Source organism: Phocoena sinus, chromosome 10 (genome assembly GCF_008692025.1).
Source record: "Phocoena sinus isolate mPhoSin1 chromosome 10, mPhoSin1.pri, whole genome shotgun sequence".
Taxonomy (NCBI): domain Eukaryota; kingdom Metazoa; phylum Chordata; class Mammalia; order Artiodactyla; family Phocoenidae; genus Phocoena; species Phocoena sinus.
The window spans coordinates 45,889,814-45,908,805 of NC_045772.1; the positions used below are offsets into that span (position 1 = coordinate 45,889,814).

Here is an 18,992-nt window from a genome sequence, read left to right on the forward strand (position 1 = left end):
CCAGTGGGGAACACACACTAGAAACCAGCCATAACAGGAAGCCCAGTCTTCTGAGCCTTGCCAGTGAGTAACAGTACTGCAACTAACCCAGCTCAGGAGAGCTGAGACTACAGTCAATGAGGCTGGGTTGAAAATTAAATACATCATGTTTATGCTGAAAAGACATATTACAGGGCTCCCCTGGTGGCACAGTGGTTGAGAATCTGCCTGCCGATGCAGGGGACACGGGCTCGAGCCCTGGTCTGGGAGGATCCCACATGCCGCGGAGCAGCTAGGCCCGTGAGCCACAACTACTGAGCCTGCGCGTCTGGAGCCTGTGCTCCGCAACGGGAGAGTTCGCTGACAGTGAGAGGCCCGCGCACCGCGATGTAGAGTGGCCCCCGCTTGCCACAACTAGAGAAAGCCCTCGCACAGAAACGAAGACCCAACACAGCAAAAATAAATAATAAAATTAATAAACTCCTACCCCCAACATCTTAAAAAAAAAAAAAGACATATTACACAGCACAAAACCAAATACTACATAGTATTGCTTTAAACTATAGCAATCTACTTACATTGGATACAGATGCATTATTTGATGGGCACAAAAAAGATTTGCTACAGGATAGTGAGAATTCATGAGACAGTAACCTTGAAATATTTTGGTGTCTCATGAGAAGCTATTTAACCAAACTTACCCTCTGGCTCTGGCCACCAAGAGAACTGGTATGTTTGCTGCTGCCTAGAACGCCATTCCCTCTGTTCTCTCTACCGTCCCCTGATCAATAGAGTCCCCTGAGCAGTAAAGGGCAGGTGACTGGAGATGAAATTTCACTTCCCAACTCAGTATCACGCATCCCATCTAATGGGGACACCGACTCAGCGCTTTCCAAGTGTGTCCTTGGGTAAAGGCAGTCTGACTGCCAGAGGCGCTGGTCTTTTCAAGAGAAGCTAGGAATCTAGATGGTCATGTGATAGCCTCTGAAGTGGAAATGCAGGCCATTTTTTAAGTTTAATCAAGGTGTAGACTCTATTTTGTTTTTCCTCACAGACATTAACCAGAGCAGAGGGCTCTAATTTGTAATCCCTTTAGAGGGTAGCATGATTTAAAGAACCCGAATCCCACTTCTGTCACAATAACTTGCCTCCAGGACACCAAGCGCATGTCTCTGCTGCCTCAGCTGATCACGCGTTGCCTTGACATCCTCAACTCCTGAGAAGTAGGTTGGTGCACCAGGTCAGGATGCGGAAAATCTAGTAGCTCAGTTCCTGCCATTATTGTACTGTATGATTTGGGGCAAGTCATTTAACTTGTCTAAGCCTCCCTTTATTCATTTATAAAATGGAGATTCCTTTCCTTGCCAAATTTTTACTGGGCACCAATTTTGTGTATAGCACCATGTGGATACCAAGGAATGTGCCAGGGGATAATAATATGAGTCCTGCTTATCTTGAAGTGCCATTGTGAGACTCAAGTGAATAAACACATGTCAAATGCTAAATCAATGTAAGAGCTGAAATTTCGGTGAAGGTTCCCTGCTCTGAGGTGATTAAGACCATAGTCATGTTCATCCCTTGTCTCAGGTCTCTGATTCTACAGCGAGTCCCCTTCTGGATAGGCGATGGCAGGCTTAATTACAGGTCAACAGTTCCTGAAACCCAATTTAAGGCACTTTGCAATATGAAGAAAGCCTGTTGAGATGCAAATGTTCCCTGAAGTATTAACATCTGTTCTCTCAGTAAGCATATATAACAGCAAATTAAAAAATAATAACTTGACTGCCGAGAAAGTATTCTCCCAGGAAACCACTTTTGATCATGCATTCCTCTCCCTGAACCTGACCTGACCCAAGCGCCTTCCTTTCCCTGTCTTTGCACTTAAGTTATATTTAAATCCTTATCTGTGGGATTTCCCTGGTGGTCCAATGGTTGAGACTTCGCCTTCCAATGTAGGGGGTATAAATTCGATCCCTGGTAGGGGAACCAAGATCCCACATGCCTCAGGGCCAAAAAAACAAAACATGAAACAGAAGCAATATTGTAACAAATTCAGTAAAGACTTTAAAAATGGTTCACATAAAAAAAAAAACAATAAATAAATAAATCCTTATCTGTATCCCTTACTAAACTGCAAGTCCCCAAGAAGCAGGACCATGCCTACCTGTTTTACAGTTGAATTCCTGATGCCTGACACATAGTAGATGCTCATTCACTGAATGAATAAATGAACGGGCCATAATTCATTCTATCAGAGCTATGGAAAAGATATGCAGTAGAAATCCAGCAAGGTCATGCCTTTGCTAAACATCTGTGCAAAGAAGCAGAGTCCAATGCCCCTTGCTAGCCAGTTATTGCCATGACTTGGAAGAACTCTCCTTAATTAGATTTGAGAGAAGAAAAGGTGAAAAGTGCAAAAACAGTGTTTATGAGAGCTAAACGTTTAAACGTTTCTGAAGTATGTTATTTTAAGGTATCTCCCCTTGTTTTATTACAGAGAACTTTCAAGCCTTGCTAGTTAGACACCAACCTAGGACCTCTGTGTATAAATATGGAGACACATTCAAAACTAGAGCAAACAACATCTTCTGGAATTCTTCCAATAACTTCCTTACATACTTCTGTGTTAATGCAGCCATCTTACAGCAAACTGCAAACACCTGTCTTAAATTCTCAGGAACTTGAACTCATAAGGAGTGGGCAGCCAAGATTTGAAACCCCAAATTGATGCCTTTCTTGAGTTATTCAGGGAGTGCTGCATGTACCAATGAACAGCATCACTCCCGATCTGCTTGAAAAGTTTAGTCAGGAATTCCTATTTCACGTGCTCTCACTGGCACAAACAATATTTATTCATTTGTTCTCCCCGGCGGTCTCCTGCAACCTGCCTTTCTCTATGTTCACTCAGGGGAGGTATGCTATTAACTCAGGGGAGGCCTCCTCCATCTCCAGGCAGAAGCTTGACATCATTTAGATGAGGCCTTGCCTTTATTATTTATGGTCAAAACACTTTACATTGCAAAGCAGCATGCTGGCTCCATCTAAAACCCCTTTGTAATATAAACTGTAGAGTCTGCATTTCAGAAGGGAAAACCTGAGTTGTTGAAAGTTACAGAATTAACCAGTGTCACCCGAAGAGCAGAAATACCCTCCAGGGACCTTTCCTGCACCTGAGTCTTACTGATGTGGCCACCTCGATGCCTATGAGTGCGATCATGTCAAATACACTAGCTCACATTTATTGAACACATCTCTGTGCTAAGCAGCTTTACAATGCATTATTTCATTAATCTCCAATAGAGCTACAGGACTTGATATCTTATTTTTCTCATTTTAAAGATGAAGAAACTAAGGCACAGAGAGGTTAACTAACTTATCCAAGGTTACCCAGCCAGTAAGTGATAGAGCTGGAGGTGAAGTAATTTGACTCTAAAGCCTGCACTCTGAATACCTACTACACTATACTGCCTCGCTAGCAAGTCCCTAAAGTGCACAGGCTCAAGGAAAACCACCTAGTGTCGTCATATATAGGAGGGTTCACTCTATTTCATTCCAGCTCTCCCTTTTCCTCCCTACCTGTATGATTATCTGAGATCAAGTACTATGGGGAAGGATGTTCATGATCTTACCCAAAAAAAGAACAGTAAGAGGGGTGAATATTCATTAGACAAAAGTAGCACTCACTAATGGGGACAAGAAAAATGCAAAATTTGAAGACTGAAGATTAAAATGTATATGAAAACCAAATTTTAATTTTAAGAAGTGCTATGTGCTAACGTTTTTCTCAAAACAATAAAAGGAAAAGCAAACAAAACTCGTTAGCTACATCTGATGTTCACTAAAACACTTTGCAACTTACCTGAGGGAAAAGTCATAAACCCCATATTTCTAGAGTACTTCCAATTTATTCTTTCTTCTGTTGGTGTAAAAGATAAAGTCCCTCCTGACAGCACAAGTGTTTGATAAATGGATGAACATCTTGCTGCTTCTTTTTCCAAAGCCAAGACTCCCCTTTACCAAGTTCTTATTTGACGTGGCAAAATGACCTTTCAGAAAAACTAGGAGGCTCTATACCAAAATATTAACACTGGTTATTTCTGCTGTGATGTTACAAATGATCTTTATACTCTTTTCCTTGCTTATCCATTTTTAAAAATTTTCTACAATGAATATGTGTCATTTTTGTAATAGGAAGAGAAACGAAGGTTTTTGTAAAGATTTGTAAAGACTTCTCAGTAAAAGAGTCCCTAATTCACCCTGCCGTCTCTTCATTGCTAAGGGAATAGTTTTTTTTCCAGTTTTATTGAGGTATAATCGACATACTTCACTGTATAAATTTAAGGTGTACAGCATAATGGTTTGACTTACATATACTGTGAAACGATAACCGCAAGAAGTTTAGTTAACATCTATCATCTCATATAGATACAATTAAAAAAGAAAAAGCAAAAAAAAAAAATGTGTTTCCTTGTGGTGAGAATTCTTAGGATTACTCTCTTAACAACTTTCATGATTTTATATGGACACTATAAAGGACAGACTTTCAGACTCTGAAAAGAATGATGAGGGCCTGAGGTGATGTATTCCCCCCACCCCCCCAACATTTCTTATTTACACCTAGTCTGTACCGAAACCCTCAAATGAGAGCATTTCCATTTTCCGGGAGACCTTTCCCCAGTATGATATCCACCCATCAGAAATATTCCAGAAATGCCCATCCTTACAGTGACAAATACATGAAATTCTAAGCAAATTACAATATTTCTACAAAGGGAGCAAAGAGATTTTTAATCACTGTGTGTTCAATCTCATGTTGCTTTTCTTATTATTCTTTCATTCATTGTGGCTCATAGTGTACAGTAATACATTTTACATCTACTAAATGTGTTCTGGGTTGTTATATCACAGTTCAGAAGAATAGCTTTGGAAATCCTTTCAACTCCTTTATTTGAAAACTACATTTGTGGAATGGGGTAATTAAATTCCTATAGTTCGATATAACATTACCTCAGCTATTCTTCTTCATAAAAAATATTTCAACCATCTCTCTCTGCTTCTGCTAGAAATGGAATTACACCACAGATATTTCTGTTAATACAAGTCTAAGATTTTGAAAACCTAATTTATTGTAGTTAAACAAGAAAGTTCCTTCTTTTGTACATCTTTATGGAAATTAAAATGACTGCACAAATCTTCTGTGCTTGAAGAATGCAATCCATCTTTGATTAGAGAAAGTAAGGAGGATTCAATGTCAGGGCTTTTGAATCACAGGAAGAAGTTAGCTCTGGATGAGGATCCAGAGGATTTAGGGGCTTGAAATGACTTGGAAATTATTTAATCAACAACATAACGCCTTTAGTGCAGTTAGGATTTGAGGGGTGATGGTGAGATCGATGGGATCGTGGGAATGATAATGGCACAGCATACATCACAAAAGTATTTCATCTCATTTGCTCCTCACTCAGCATCAACTGGTAGAAGAACATCTCCATTTTAAAGAAGACATTTGAAGCACAAATAAGGAATGGAATTTGTCCCTGAGTACAAGATCAAGAAGTAACAAAGCTGGCACTCAGATCATCAAAATACAAGAGACAACAAGAGTTGGCAAGGATGCAGAGAAAAGAGAACGCTTGTGCACTATTGGTGGGAGTGTAAATTATTGCAGCCACTCAGGAAAACAGTATGGAGGTTCCTCAAAAACTTGAAACAGGGCTTCCCTGGTGGCGCAGTGGTTGAGAGTCCGCCTGCCGATGCAGGGGACACGGGTTCATGCCCCGGTCCAGGAAGATCCCACATGCCGCAGAGCGGCTGGGCCCGTGAGCCACGGCCGCTGAGCCTGTGCGTCCGGAGCCTGTGCTCCGCAACGGGAGAGGCCACAACAGTGAGAGGCCCGCGTACCGCAAAAAAACCACAAAAAAACCATTTGAAAACAGAACTAGCATATGATCCAACAATTCTACTTCTGGGTATATAACCAAAGGAAATGAAAACACTATTTCTAAGAGATATCTGCACTCCCATGTTTATTGCAGCATTATTCAAAATAGCTGAAATATGAAAACAACCTATGCATCCATCAGTGGGTGAACGGATAAAAACCTGGTGTGTATATATATATATATATATATATATATATATATATATATGGAATATTATTCAGCCACGAGAAAGAAGGAAATCCTGCCATTTGCGACAACACGGATAGACCTTGAAGGTATTACGTAAGTAAAGTAAGTCAGACAGAGAAAGACAAATACTGTTTGATATCACTTATATGTGGAATCTAAAAAAAGACTTCCCTGGTGGCACAGTGGTTAAGAATCTGCCTGCCAATGCAGGGGACATGGGTTCGAGCCCTGGTCTGGGAAAACCCCACAGGCCACGGAGCAAATAAGCCCATGTGCCACAGCTACTGAGCCTGCGCTCTAGAACCCATGAGCCACAGCTACTGAGCCTGCGTGCTGCAACTATTGAAGCCCGCGTGCCTAGAGCCCGTGCTCCACAACAAGAGAAGCCACCGCAGGGAGAAGCCCCCGCTCGCTGCAACTAGAGAAAGCCCGTGCGCAGCAACAAAGACGCAACGCAGCCATGAATAAACAAACAAAGAAATAAATAAATTTATTAAAAAAGCTGAACTCATACAAACACAAATTAGAATGGTGGGTTGGGGGGAAAGGGGAGATATTGGTCAAAGGACAGAAACCTCCAGTTAAAAGATATATAAGTTCTGGGGATCTAATGTACAGCATGCTGACAATAGCTAATAACACTGTATTATATACTTGAAAGTTGCTGAAAGAGTAGATCTTAAATGTTCTCACCCCAAAAAAGAAATGGTAATTATATGAGGTGATGCAAGTGTTAGCTAACGCTATCGTGGTAGTCATTCTAAAATAGATAAGTATGTCAAATGAACACATTATACACCTTAAACTTAAATAAGTCAGTTATCTCTCAATAAAGCTAGAAAAAAAACAAAGCTGGCACTCAAACCCTGCTGGGTTCACCTCAGGTTCAGACCCTTCCTACCACATCACACCACACCATACCCCATACTCTCCATCAAAACATCCTACTAGCATCTTCATCAAGTTCTGAGACTCCAACTGCTGACTTGCAATGCTACTGTAAGGATAAAATCAAGTGGGCACAGAGCTTAGCACACAGAGAATGAACAGTTACCAAAGCAGCTCTATTTTTATGAGTTTCCAAATATCTAAAATAGGTTGTTGCGGGTTTTTTTTTCATCATCTGCAGTATTATGATAGCTCTCTGAGGCCCCCAGGATACAGTTACAAATGATGAAGAAAGATTTGAGTTGCAAAAAATGTACAACTATTCCGGATTGCAAATAGATTTGTTTCTAAACATAGTGAGCAATGGAGAGAGCTCACTTTTTAATTCCAAATAACGGTGGTATTCTCATCATAATATAAATAGATGACAAACACCTGTAATGTCAACGATGAATATTGTAAGTGAAACATACAGCTAGAGCAAAATACCTTTCGCTCCAATATCAAAGATCTCAAAAGAGAGTATAGTCAGAAGCAAGTGTGGCCTTGGAGCACTCAGGTAGAAAAAGACCAAGGGAGGGGGTAGTGAAAACAATGACAAAGGACAGAAGTGAAGTTCTAAGGGGCTAGTTAAAGAAATACAGGGCTCCTTGCAAGGCAAGACCACTTTTCTATATGCACAGAAGACATAAAAGTGAAAGCAATGAGTTGGAATAGATATTATTAACTTTTAATTAAGTTACTCTTGCAAATAACACACAAACTCACCATCCACCCAAACATCTCAATTAAGAATGTATAAAAGTGCATTCCATCCAGCTTTTTGTCAGCTTTGTCTCAAATGGTCCAAATAGCTGAACTAGTTCAAAGACGCTACATGGAATAGATAAGCCTGGGGCTTATTTTGAGCTTTCTGTAGAGATACTAAAATGGTCTTTTTTTTTTTTTTTTTTTTTTTTTTTGCGGTACGCGGGCCTCTCACTGTTGTGGCCTCTCCCGTTGCGGAGCACAGGTTCCAGACACGCAGGCCCAGCGGCCATGGCTCACGGGCCCAGCCGCTCCACGGCACGTGGGATCCTCCCGGACCGGGGCACGAACCCGTGTCCCCTGCATCGGCAGGCGGACTCTCAACCACTGCGCCACCAGGGAAGCCCTAAAATGGTCATTTTGAATGTCATCCATCTTCAGAAAGAAGTAGAGCTGGGCATAAGTCTTTTAAAAGCCGAAAGTTCCCCACCCCCAGCCAGGTAGGCAAGGTCATGAGAGACCGGGAAACAAGCTAAGGTCCTCCACAGACAGGAAAACATTAATTAGGAATTCATAAACTAAGGTTACCTTTACAATTATACTTCTAATGTGAATTATAGTCAATTGTTAGTTTAAGGCTGACTGTATATTTCATTACTGCTCTCAGCATGAAAAAAGTCCTGGTTATACCTGGAAATTCAAACACACTTGATTCATGGCCATCAAAAACCCCAAACAGGGGCTTCCCGGGTGGTGCAGTGGTTGAGAGTCCGCCTGCTAATGCAGGGGACGTGGGTTCGTGCCCCGGTCTGGGAGGATCCCACATGCCGCGAAGCGGCTGGGCCCATGAGCCATGGCCGCTGAGCCTGCGTGTCCGGAGCCTGTGCTCCGCAACGGGAGAGGCCACAGCAGTAAGAGGCCCACGTACCAAAAAAAAAAAAAAAAAAAAAAAACCCCAAACAATGCAAACTTTTTACTTGGAACTAATAAATTATTTGCTTTGATAAAGTACAAACAGAACCCTATATTACTAATTTTTTGACAGCCCTTTCCTACAAAAAAATTAGCTGGTGATCAGGTCTCTGCTCACAGCGAATTTCATCCTGTGCTCCTCGGAATATTAATAGCTTGGGATGTTAATATGTCTTCCATAAAAAGAGACTTCGGCGACCATATAACATACTTTCTTGATTTTCAAGTTCACATTTTAACGTTTCTAAAATGGAGCTTCTCACAAACAATGTCAAAAAATTTTGCTAGTTGAATCTTTTTCCCCTTTAAAAAAAAACGATTAAATTAATTTAATGGCATCTTAAAATGGAGGGAACATGGTCAGTTTGTAAAAATGAAATTTTTATCACTTAATATGATTCGCTCTGCACATTATCTTATTAAAGGGCTTGAAAATCCTATACTTTGAAAACAAAGCTGTTTACTTCACTTAACCCAGTTTTTCCCAAATATATTTGCCCATTGATCCCTTCTGGCATAAAACTCATTGTAACATTTCATGTGACTAATGTTCTGGTAACACATTCTGGTTACTCCTTCATTACCCTCGGCCAAGACGCTTTGCTCATCAGCTTTACCAAGACCCAGTGACAGAAGCCCTTCATCAGGAAGTGAAGGTAAACATGTTTTGGAATTGACAGAACTGAATGGATAACCTAAAACTCTCTGTAGAGGGAAAATTCCAATTGGCCAGAGGCCGATTTATTCTGCTTGGGAAACATCTGTGGTGTATTCCTACTGATTGCTTTCTCCAACAAATGATGCACAGCTTTGTCTGTTTCAAATGCCTTTATTATGTGACAAGTGAATAGACTGAATTGAAGCCATCTGCATCACAGGATGGCACACAGTGTTTGGTGAAAGGCGTCCCTTTACATTTCCTAACATGTGGGGAAAGAGAAATCAATAATTTTCTAGGACTAGTTCCTAAATTTACCTGATCAGCAAGTTTCTGTTTGTGCATTCCTGTAAAATTGAATGATATAAGTCATATGGCAAAATAGCAGGTGGCGGGAGAGTGTGAGAGCAGATACACAAAATGGAAGCAGTGACATGGCACTCAGAGATACAAGGGTCCATTTTCAGGCCCAGGATAAGTCCTAAATAAACTCATGTCCCACCGCACAATATTTACCTGGCAATACCCTATTAGCTTAGTTTTTAGCAAAAGTATTGAATATGGAAATAAAGCTAAAAGCTTACCACATTCCTTTTTTTTTTTTTTTTTTTTTTTTGCGGTACGCGGGCCTCTCACTGTTGTGGCCTCTCCCATTGCGGAGCACAGGCTCCAGACGCGCAGGCTCAGCGGCCATGGCTCACGGGCCCAGCCGCTCCACGGCATGTGGGATCTTCCCGGACCAGGGCACGAACCCGTGTCCCCTGCATCGGCAGGTGGACCCTCAACCACTGCGCCACCAGGGAAGCCCCACATGCCTTTTGAAAGACATACTCAAGCATTGTCTAACAGGTGCACCTGTAACGGTCACCCGCTTCTCTTGAACGAGGAGCATTAGCTTTACCTGGGATCTTATCAGAAATGCCAGATCTCAGGCCCCATTCCAGACCTACTTGGCCAGAATCTGACTCGTAACAAGATCCCTAGGTTATTTTATACACATTACCATTTGAAAAACACTGGTCTAGGGAATATACCTTTTGTCTGACTTCCTATTTATATTGATTGAGGCCCAGATGCTGTTAATCTTATGAAGACTGATAAATTGCAAGTTATTTTTGTCCACTAGACATGTAAATGATTTCTGCCAGGTAGAAAAGATAACTTCAAGGTTACAGTGCTTTGCCCTGTAGAACATAAAACATTTTGCACCTTGTTCCAGGATTCTTTCTTCCAGTGACTGGATGGTCTGTCTCTCAAATTCTTCTTGGAGCTACATTTACCATCTTGCTTCTCCCTCATGACGGAGTTAAATAAATCTTTGACACAAGCTCAGCATACATGTATGACAGTCATGCCTGTGACTGTTTAAAGCTGTAATTCAAAATCAGTCACCTCTCAATAGCAATAAGATACTTATTTCTAATGAAGATGGTAATAGCCGTCCTTTCTTGGGAAAAATAGTCAGTTGTCCAGTGAGCAGTCATTGAGAACCTCCGATATGATATAAAGATGAATCTAGCATGGGCTGGTCACTCAGCATGGTATAGTATAATGTATAATCTAACTTTAAATACTAGGGCTGGCAACTGAGAGCCTAGAGTTCTGGTTCAGCTTGCAAACATGATTTGCAGCCAAAGAACACTTTGTTTTATTTTCACTTTTGAATTTGAAGGCCTTTAGGTGTAATGTAATGTGTATTCTCTAGTTCTCCACAGGCTCCAGTACTCCTTGTTATCTTCTATCAGGCTATTTCACACATACTGGCTACCTGTCTGGCCCCTGAAGGCACTTACGATTACCGTCCTTAAAGAAGACACTAATCTATTAAATCCATGTAAGCCAGTACTACAGTGGGATATGGCTGGTCTGAAAATTACAGCACGTGCTGTGCAACCCTTTTGGGGCATCTTTTTGCAGATCTATCATGCACAGAACCTGGACAGCTATGATGATGAGTACGAAAAGGGTGCAGCTGCCAAATCCAGCGGGCTTATTCATTATCCCCCAGAGGGCAAATTATTTACATGTATAACAATGCATTTCACATACAGTTACCAAGCATCATCATCAATTTCTTCAGACACAAGAGTTTCATCTAAACGGTTCTCAGGGAGTAGGCACCATGCCCACATAAAACAACAGAGATAGCTTCATTCTCAAAAATGAGCATTATTAAAATGTCAAAATAAATGTCATGCAGAAATATAGCAAGAAGAGGCAGTAGGTATAGGCAATCACCTAGTCCCTCTGAAATCAGACCCAGAAGTTCAGCAGCAGCTTTGAACAAAACAAGAGTCTGGCGGCGCCCAATATGTTTGGGGGAGGCTGTTTTCTGCCTTAGATGGATTGGCTGACAGCACATCACAGAAAGTTATTAAGTGTCTACTTTCACCAGGCATGACTTTCTTTTTCAAAAGTGCTTAAATTCACTAAACAAGGAAAAGCAGGCACTATACAAACAGAGTCATTGATAATATAAATCTCACCTAGAGTAAAAGAATAATATGGGCTGTCTCATTGTTCTGCATAAATAGTGATTTCTGTGGTTTTCCATTTGTCCTCTCTATGGATTTTTCTCCTTTGGTGCATCTCATCTCTCATTTTATTCAAGTACTTTTTCAGGGGACTTAATGAACACAACTTGGAGGAAATCAGCTAATAATACCTCCATTTCTCATCTGGACAGCCAAGAGGCCTCGCTAACCACCACGCTTCCCCTACCATTGGACCTTTCTACCCCTCCCAGTGAGGGCTTATCTCTTAATCTCTTAGTGCTTGCAATGGGGTCCTTAAATTGGTCTTCTAGCTTCAGTATATGGCTTGACAGTCCTTAATATGCATGCCATCCAGTAGGTTATTTATTCCTGGGTTTACTGTGAAACTGCCTGGCTGGAATCTGTGTTTTCTTTTTTTTTTTTTTTTGTGGTACGCGGGCCTCTCACTGTTGTGGCCTCTCCCGTTGCGGAGCACAGGCTCTGGATGCACAGGCTCAGCGGCCACAGCTCACGGGCCCAGCCGCTCTGCAGCATGTGGGATCTTCCCGGCCCGGGGCACGAACCCGTGTCCCCTGCATCGGCAGGCGGACTCTCAACCACTGCGCCACCAGGGAAGCCCTGTGTTTTCTTTTAAAACCAACTTCCAGCAGTTTTCTATTCACTTTGTTTTTAACTGAGGACTGGGACATGGTTCTAGAAGTCAATGGCAGTTACAGTATCATTTCAGAGAAAAACCTCCCTAGCTTCCTCACACTGAGCCCATCTTCCTCCATATTCTCCCCATCACATAGAAAAAGCTTTCCAAATTTCTCTTTGGTCTGCAAAACGCTTTTCCAAGTAAGTGGGCAGTCTATAACACTGGAAAATATTGGACCTGCAAGGCTTGTGAGAGACAGAAAATCAAAGAGAGCTGAGGTAGGGGCGACATGCAACATCAGGAAAAGAGAAATGAGCAGATCAGGCAAGACCTTGGTGAGGCACCACCCCCAGCCCGAACTTCTCCACTGCATTTAGAAGAGACTCAAAATCTTTTCAGTCTTTTGAAAGTTTATACTCTCTTTGGTATAAACTTTCAAAAGATTTAAAGGCAAAGCTACTATGAGGTTCCAGACATGTTGGCTCCCTTGGGAGACCCTCGATCCTCCCTAACCTGTCATCAATTATTTCTATACAGAGAAGAACCTCTCTGCTGGTCCCTGCCCAATTCTGAGCCCCAGTCTCCAACAATGAACTCAGAATTCACACACACTTAGAAGACTGACCTTAAATCCACTTCTCCTACATATCTGCTTATGTACGTAAATAAAAGTTAACACTGACTCTGGGTTTTCTGTATTTTGGTGTACTAGATCGTGAGTTCTTTGAAGTAAGTACAACTTCTTTGTCTTTTCCCTATTCCTACCTCATGGTACCTAGGATTCTTTAGCCACTTAAAGAATATCTGTTGACTTGAACTGGCTTCTACAGAAAAGCAGGTACATTCTAGGCAAAGAACAACTGAAAAAGAGGACAAAAGAAAGTGAGAGAAACAAGATTAATGATCTAATGATCTCTAATAGATGGAAGTGGTTTTGGCTACTGGGGCTAGGGCAATCCATGGCCAGGGGTGTTGGAACCATACTAAAGAATATAAATTCCAAAAGAAAACTTACTCATTCTCCAAATTCACTGGCCCTAGTAAAACAGGTTTCAAGGTTCAATTATTAGTTTTACCTTGCAAGTGTAAAAATAGAAACAATAATGGCTCCCCAAAGATATCCATGTCTTAATCTCCAGAACTTGTGAATATGTCACCTTTGCAGACATGGACTTTGAATGAATACCTTTGAATTATCCAGGTAGACCCCACATCAGTCCTTAAAAGCAACGGTCAGGGGCTGCCCTGGTGGCACAGTGGTTGAGAGTCCGCCTGCCAATGCAGGGGACACAGGTTCGTGCCCCGGTCTGGGAAGATCCCACATGCCCTGGAGCGGCTGGGCCCGTGAGTCGTGGCCGCTGAGCCTGCGCATCCGGAGCCTGTGCTCCGCAACGGGAGAGGCCACGACAGTGAGAGGCCCACATACCGCAAAAAAAAAAAAAAAAGCAATGGTCAGTGAGAGAGAGAGACAGATGTGACAATGGTAGGAAGGTCAGAGAGATGCAGCATTACTGTTCTGAAGATGGAGGAAGGGGGCCACAAGCCAAGGAATGCAGGCAGCCCTTAGCAGCTGGAAAAAGCAAGGAAATAGATTCTCCCCCAGAGCTTCCAGGGAGGAACACAGTCCTGCTGACACCTTAATCTTAGCCCAGTGAGAAGTGTGTCAGACTTGTAACTTTATGAAACTGTAAGATAACAGATTTATATTGTTTTAAGTCAGGAGTAATTTGTTCATTGTAATCATAGAAAATGAACACAAAAGGCAATCCTTGGCTTCAGCATTGCCCTCTAAACTGGTGAACTGGCATTCCCTGTGTAGCCCCCAAACCAGAAAGATTTCTTATTCTAAATGAAACTGTCCCTCTACTCTTCCTTTCCTCCTTCACCACTTGGCTGGCTTTTTCTCATCTTTCAAGACTCAGCACAAAGTTCCTCTCCTCTGACAAATCTTAGTTTTATCTATATAGACTATGAATTTTTGAAAAGTGAGGACCCTGTCATATTCTTTGTAAATGTTAGTTTGAATGATGCGATTAATCAATCATCATTTAATGAAAGGGACAATAAAACTGCTTTCTTTCTAAGAAAGAAATTAGATCACTCACTAGGATCTACCTACATTCACATCCATGAAGTTCTACCTCATTCCTTCTCTTCTCTTTGGACACATGGGCATGCACACGTGCGCACACACACACACACACACACACACACACACACACAGCCTGGCAGGGTTGAATCCCAGTTTGTAGCTGTTCAGAATAAGACTAGTAAGCAAAACATTCATCTCTGATCAAGAGTAAAAACTGTAGGGATCAAAGGCTGAAACCAGAACATTTCAAGAGAAATTTGAAAGGCACAGAAAAGTTCCAAAATGTGGAGTCTAAAGCCGGAGCTTAGGTTTGAGAATTAAATAACAGGACTTATGTTGTGGTGGTTTTAAAATACATCTACAAATATTTTGATGCTCCTTTCTCCAAACAGTGGAGACGAATTCTCCTCCCCTAGAGTATGGGCTGAAGTGAGTCCCTTCTAATGAATAAAATGTGGCTGATGTGATCAGCATATGATCAAGCCACAAAAGGCATTACAACTTCCTCCCTCAGTAACCATCTCTGTCTGCCTGTCTCCTCCCTTCTCTTTCTTTCTCCCTCTCTGTCTCTGTCTCTCTCTCTTCTGAAGGAAGCCTGTTGCCAACAGCCACATGACTGAGCCATCTTGGAAGAACTTTCCCAAACCTGAAGACACCTACGGGCCCAGCCCACATCTTAACACCAACCACAGGAAAGTCCCTAAGCCAAAACCACTCAGCTAAGCTACTCCCAAATCTCCGAACACAGAAACTATGAGATAATAAATGTTTATTGTTTTAAGCCACTAAATTTTGGAATTACTTGTTACACAGTAATAGCCAATATATGTGAGATACAATCCCTGGAGTACAGGTTACAAATTGGAAGCCTAGCTCCTAATTCAGTCTACAAATATATTTTCCTCAGCTTGTAATAATAGATTTCTTTTTAAGAGCCAACATTTTTTTTTTTCTTGCAGTACGTGGGCCTCTCACCGCTGCAGCCTCTCCCGCTGCGGAGCACAGGCTCCGGACACGCAGGCTCAGCGGCCATGGCTCACGGGCCTAGTTGTTCCGCGGCATGTGGGATCCTCCCGGACCGGGGCACGAACCCGTGTCCCCTGCATCGGCAGGTGGACCCTCAACCACTGCGCCACCAGGGAAGCCCAAGAGCCAACATTTTTAAATCATTAAATTTCGCCTAGAAATCAAGATTTCCAGCCTCTCTCAAAATTTTGGAGGTCCAGCCACACAAAGGCCCACATTCCCATCTGGCAGCCTCGTGCTGTAGAAGAGGCATGCTCTCCTGAGTCCACCGCAGTCCCCACTCAACCCTGCTCATCCCCACACTGACGCCAACAGCATGGCTTTTGCACTGCTATTTCTCTTTTAGTAGAAAAATATTTCTCAGTTCCTGTATCTCTATCAAAATCAGGAAACCAAAGGTATACTGAAAGGGCTTTGCATCTTAAGAAATCTAGGAGAACACTTGTTTCTTGGCGGGAGTGAAGAATATTCCTACATGCCTAATACGCCATCAATGTGTGTCTGTGTCAAATACACACAATTTAGGATCCTATATTTTCTTCCTCCAGTACCTTTGCTCATTAAGGCTAACAGACTGGACCCTGTAGGTAAGTGAGCTTGCTGAACCTGCTCTTTCTTACTCCGGGCTGCTTGAAATGGGGCTAGGATGCGGCATATGAGCTTGCTAGAGCTGGCTCTTCAGCAGCTTAAAGGTAGCCGCCAACATTATACCTTTCCTCTCATACTGATTGTTTTGAGAAGAACCTTGCTGAGACCATAGTCTCTATTAACTCTTTTTCTGGCTTTGCACTTATAATAATTGTTTAGCATGAGCTGCTTATTGCTGGCTCAAATTGTGTCTGACTAAACCCATACTGACTAATCAGAAATAATCCCAAGTACAACCTCTACTTTACCATAAATGCATAATTTTCATTATTACAAATGTTTCTAGGAAATAAACATTGAACTAGAACAAGAGTTGGCAAATTGCAGCACACAGGTCAAATCTGTACCACTGCCAGCTTTTATAAATAAAGTTTTATCAGAACACAGCCACATTTATTCATTTATGTACTGTCTGTGGCTGCTTTTACACCACACTGGCTGAGCTAAGTAGTTATGACAGAGACCTCATGACCTGCAAGCCACAAATATTTACAATCTAGCCAATCCCTGAATGAGAAGGATAAAATACAAAGATTTTGACAGTTAATAGGCCAAGAACACATTGCGCTTCAAAGGAACACACATGGGGAAGAGTAAAGACGCCATGCCCTCTCCAGAGTGTTTGCCTTATCACTCATAGTCAGTAACTCTAAAACTTTCTTTACCTTATGAATGGACATAAACAGAATGGGTTTTTAGGTTGAAAATGAACTCACTGTGGCTAGTTTCTGAACGTCTTCATCTGATGCTCCCAGAGATGCCAGGCCTATTTCTTGTGAAAATTGAGCAAACTTAGGATCCGCAAGTAGAGGGACATGTCCCAGGAGTTCGTGACATGTGTCTCTGAAAAGAAAAACATCACAGAGAAATGTTAGACAAGTTAAGCTATCACTGGCAGAACAAGTCCTAAAATTCTAATTATAACTTTGCTACTGTAATTAATGTTACCAAATTTCACCAATCCTAAGATTTTTTATCAGCTCTGAAATCCAGATACATCTTACAACCATGGCATCTTAAATTATGTGATATATAATATGCTAACAAAATAACAGTGACTACTATTTTCAAGAGCGTATCATATGCCAAACATGTGTTAAGTGTTTTATTACATGCACTGTCTCTTTGAATACTCAAGAGAAACTTGAATTAAAGTAACTTATTGGTGCAATATTCTATAGACCAGGGGTGTGCAAACTACAGCTGCAGGTCAAATCTGGCCTACTGCCTGTTTCTGTAAATAAAGTTTTATTGGAACACAGCCATGCCCATTCATTAATGTATTGTCTATGGCTCCTTTTGCCTAAAACGGCAGAGCTGAGTAGTTGTGACTGAGACCATATGGCCCACAAAGCCTAAAACATTTACTAGCTGGACCTCTACTGAAAAAGTTTGCCAATTCTTGCTACAGATAATGATAAAGCCAAAACTTGAATCCAGCTTATCATGATTTCTAAACTCTTGTTCTCAACCCTTAAGTTACACTGCATCCCATGTTACACTTTGCAGGGCACTGGGAAACAGCAGAAGATCCTATTGTCATCAACAGATGTCTTTTCCCGTGGACCATTTATCTGTCTATAACACAAGCAACTCTTTTGAGCCTTCCCACTGGAAGACCCTCCCAGTCCCCTGCTTTGACTAGCCTGGACTAGGTAATAATAGAAGTTTACATCCTCTCTCATTTGCCTGTGCTTTCACTTGGAGCCAGAGACCAGGCAACGGCAGGTATGTGTCACAATGAAGCAAGGCGGATGCCTTCCTGAGTCATTGCCATGAATCACAAACCGTTTCCTGATACCAAGCTATCCTGGAATATATGACTGGAAATGAATCAAAAGGCAACAATATTTTATTTTCTTGACAAAAACTAATGAGCCAGGTAGTAACTGAAAGATGTTTCCTAATTTCACCTGAGTTCCTCGTAAGTGTATCACTTCAAATAGATGCTATAACATAAATGCCAGGTACTGCCACCAATATCACAAGTATAAAGTAAGGTGGATGGTCATGAGGCTGAAGCAAGGGAACGGTGGTCAAAGGCAGACGATGGGAGCCAACATAAGACATATGGCATTACTTGGTCAAAAAGTTCTGTTCCCACAGCTCAAACCACATGCCCAACCCTGGCCAGCCACTTCCCAGACACATCAGGTTGAAAAAGCAGCCAAATGAATACGTGGACATGATACTGAAAGAAACTCCAAATTCATTCTCTATCAACTGTGTGCCAACAGCCTCCTTTTTGTACAGAAATTGAATTTGTGGAAAAGCATATGTGGTGGTTACTCTCCAGTCACACTCCTTAAGGTGGTGAATCAGACTCATCGGATTTTAGGGCATAAGGAGAATTTAAATGTTATCAGAGCCCTTCATTTTACCTATGAAGAAATTAAAGACAGAAGGAGGAAAAAAAGAAGGCTATAACATAGTGCCTTCCCTGGTGGCGCAGTGGTTAAGAATCCGCCTGCCAATGCAGGGGACATGGGTTCAAGCCCTGGTCCAAGAAGATCCCACGTGCCACGGAGCAACTAAGCCTGTGCGCCACAACTACTGAGCCTGCGCTCTAGAGCCTCTAAGCCACAGCTACTGAAGCCTGCGTGCATAGAGCCCGTGCTCCGCAACAAGAGAAGCCACCGCTCGCTGCAACTAGAGAAAACCCGTGCACAGCAACGAAGACCCAACGCAGCCAAAAATAAATAAATAAATAAATTTATTA

General features: G+C 41.9%; 1 protein-coding gene across 1 annotated transcript in view; it reads right to left on the reverse strand.

Moving 5' to 3' along the window:
- Positions 1-18,992, reverse strand: part of TPH2 (tryptophan hydroxylase 2) — a 104,279-nt gene that overhangs the window by 21,755 nt on the left and 63,532 nt on the right. Inside the window, exon 9 of the mRNA XM_032647183.1 lies at positions 16,990-17,116. Coding sequence (XP_032503074.1) covers positions 16,990-17,116 — 127 coding nt within the window. The remainder of the gene's footprint in view (positions 1-16,989; positions 17,117-18,992) is intronic.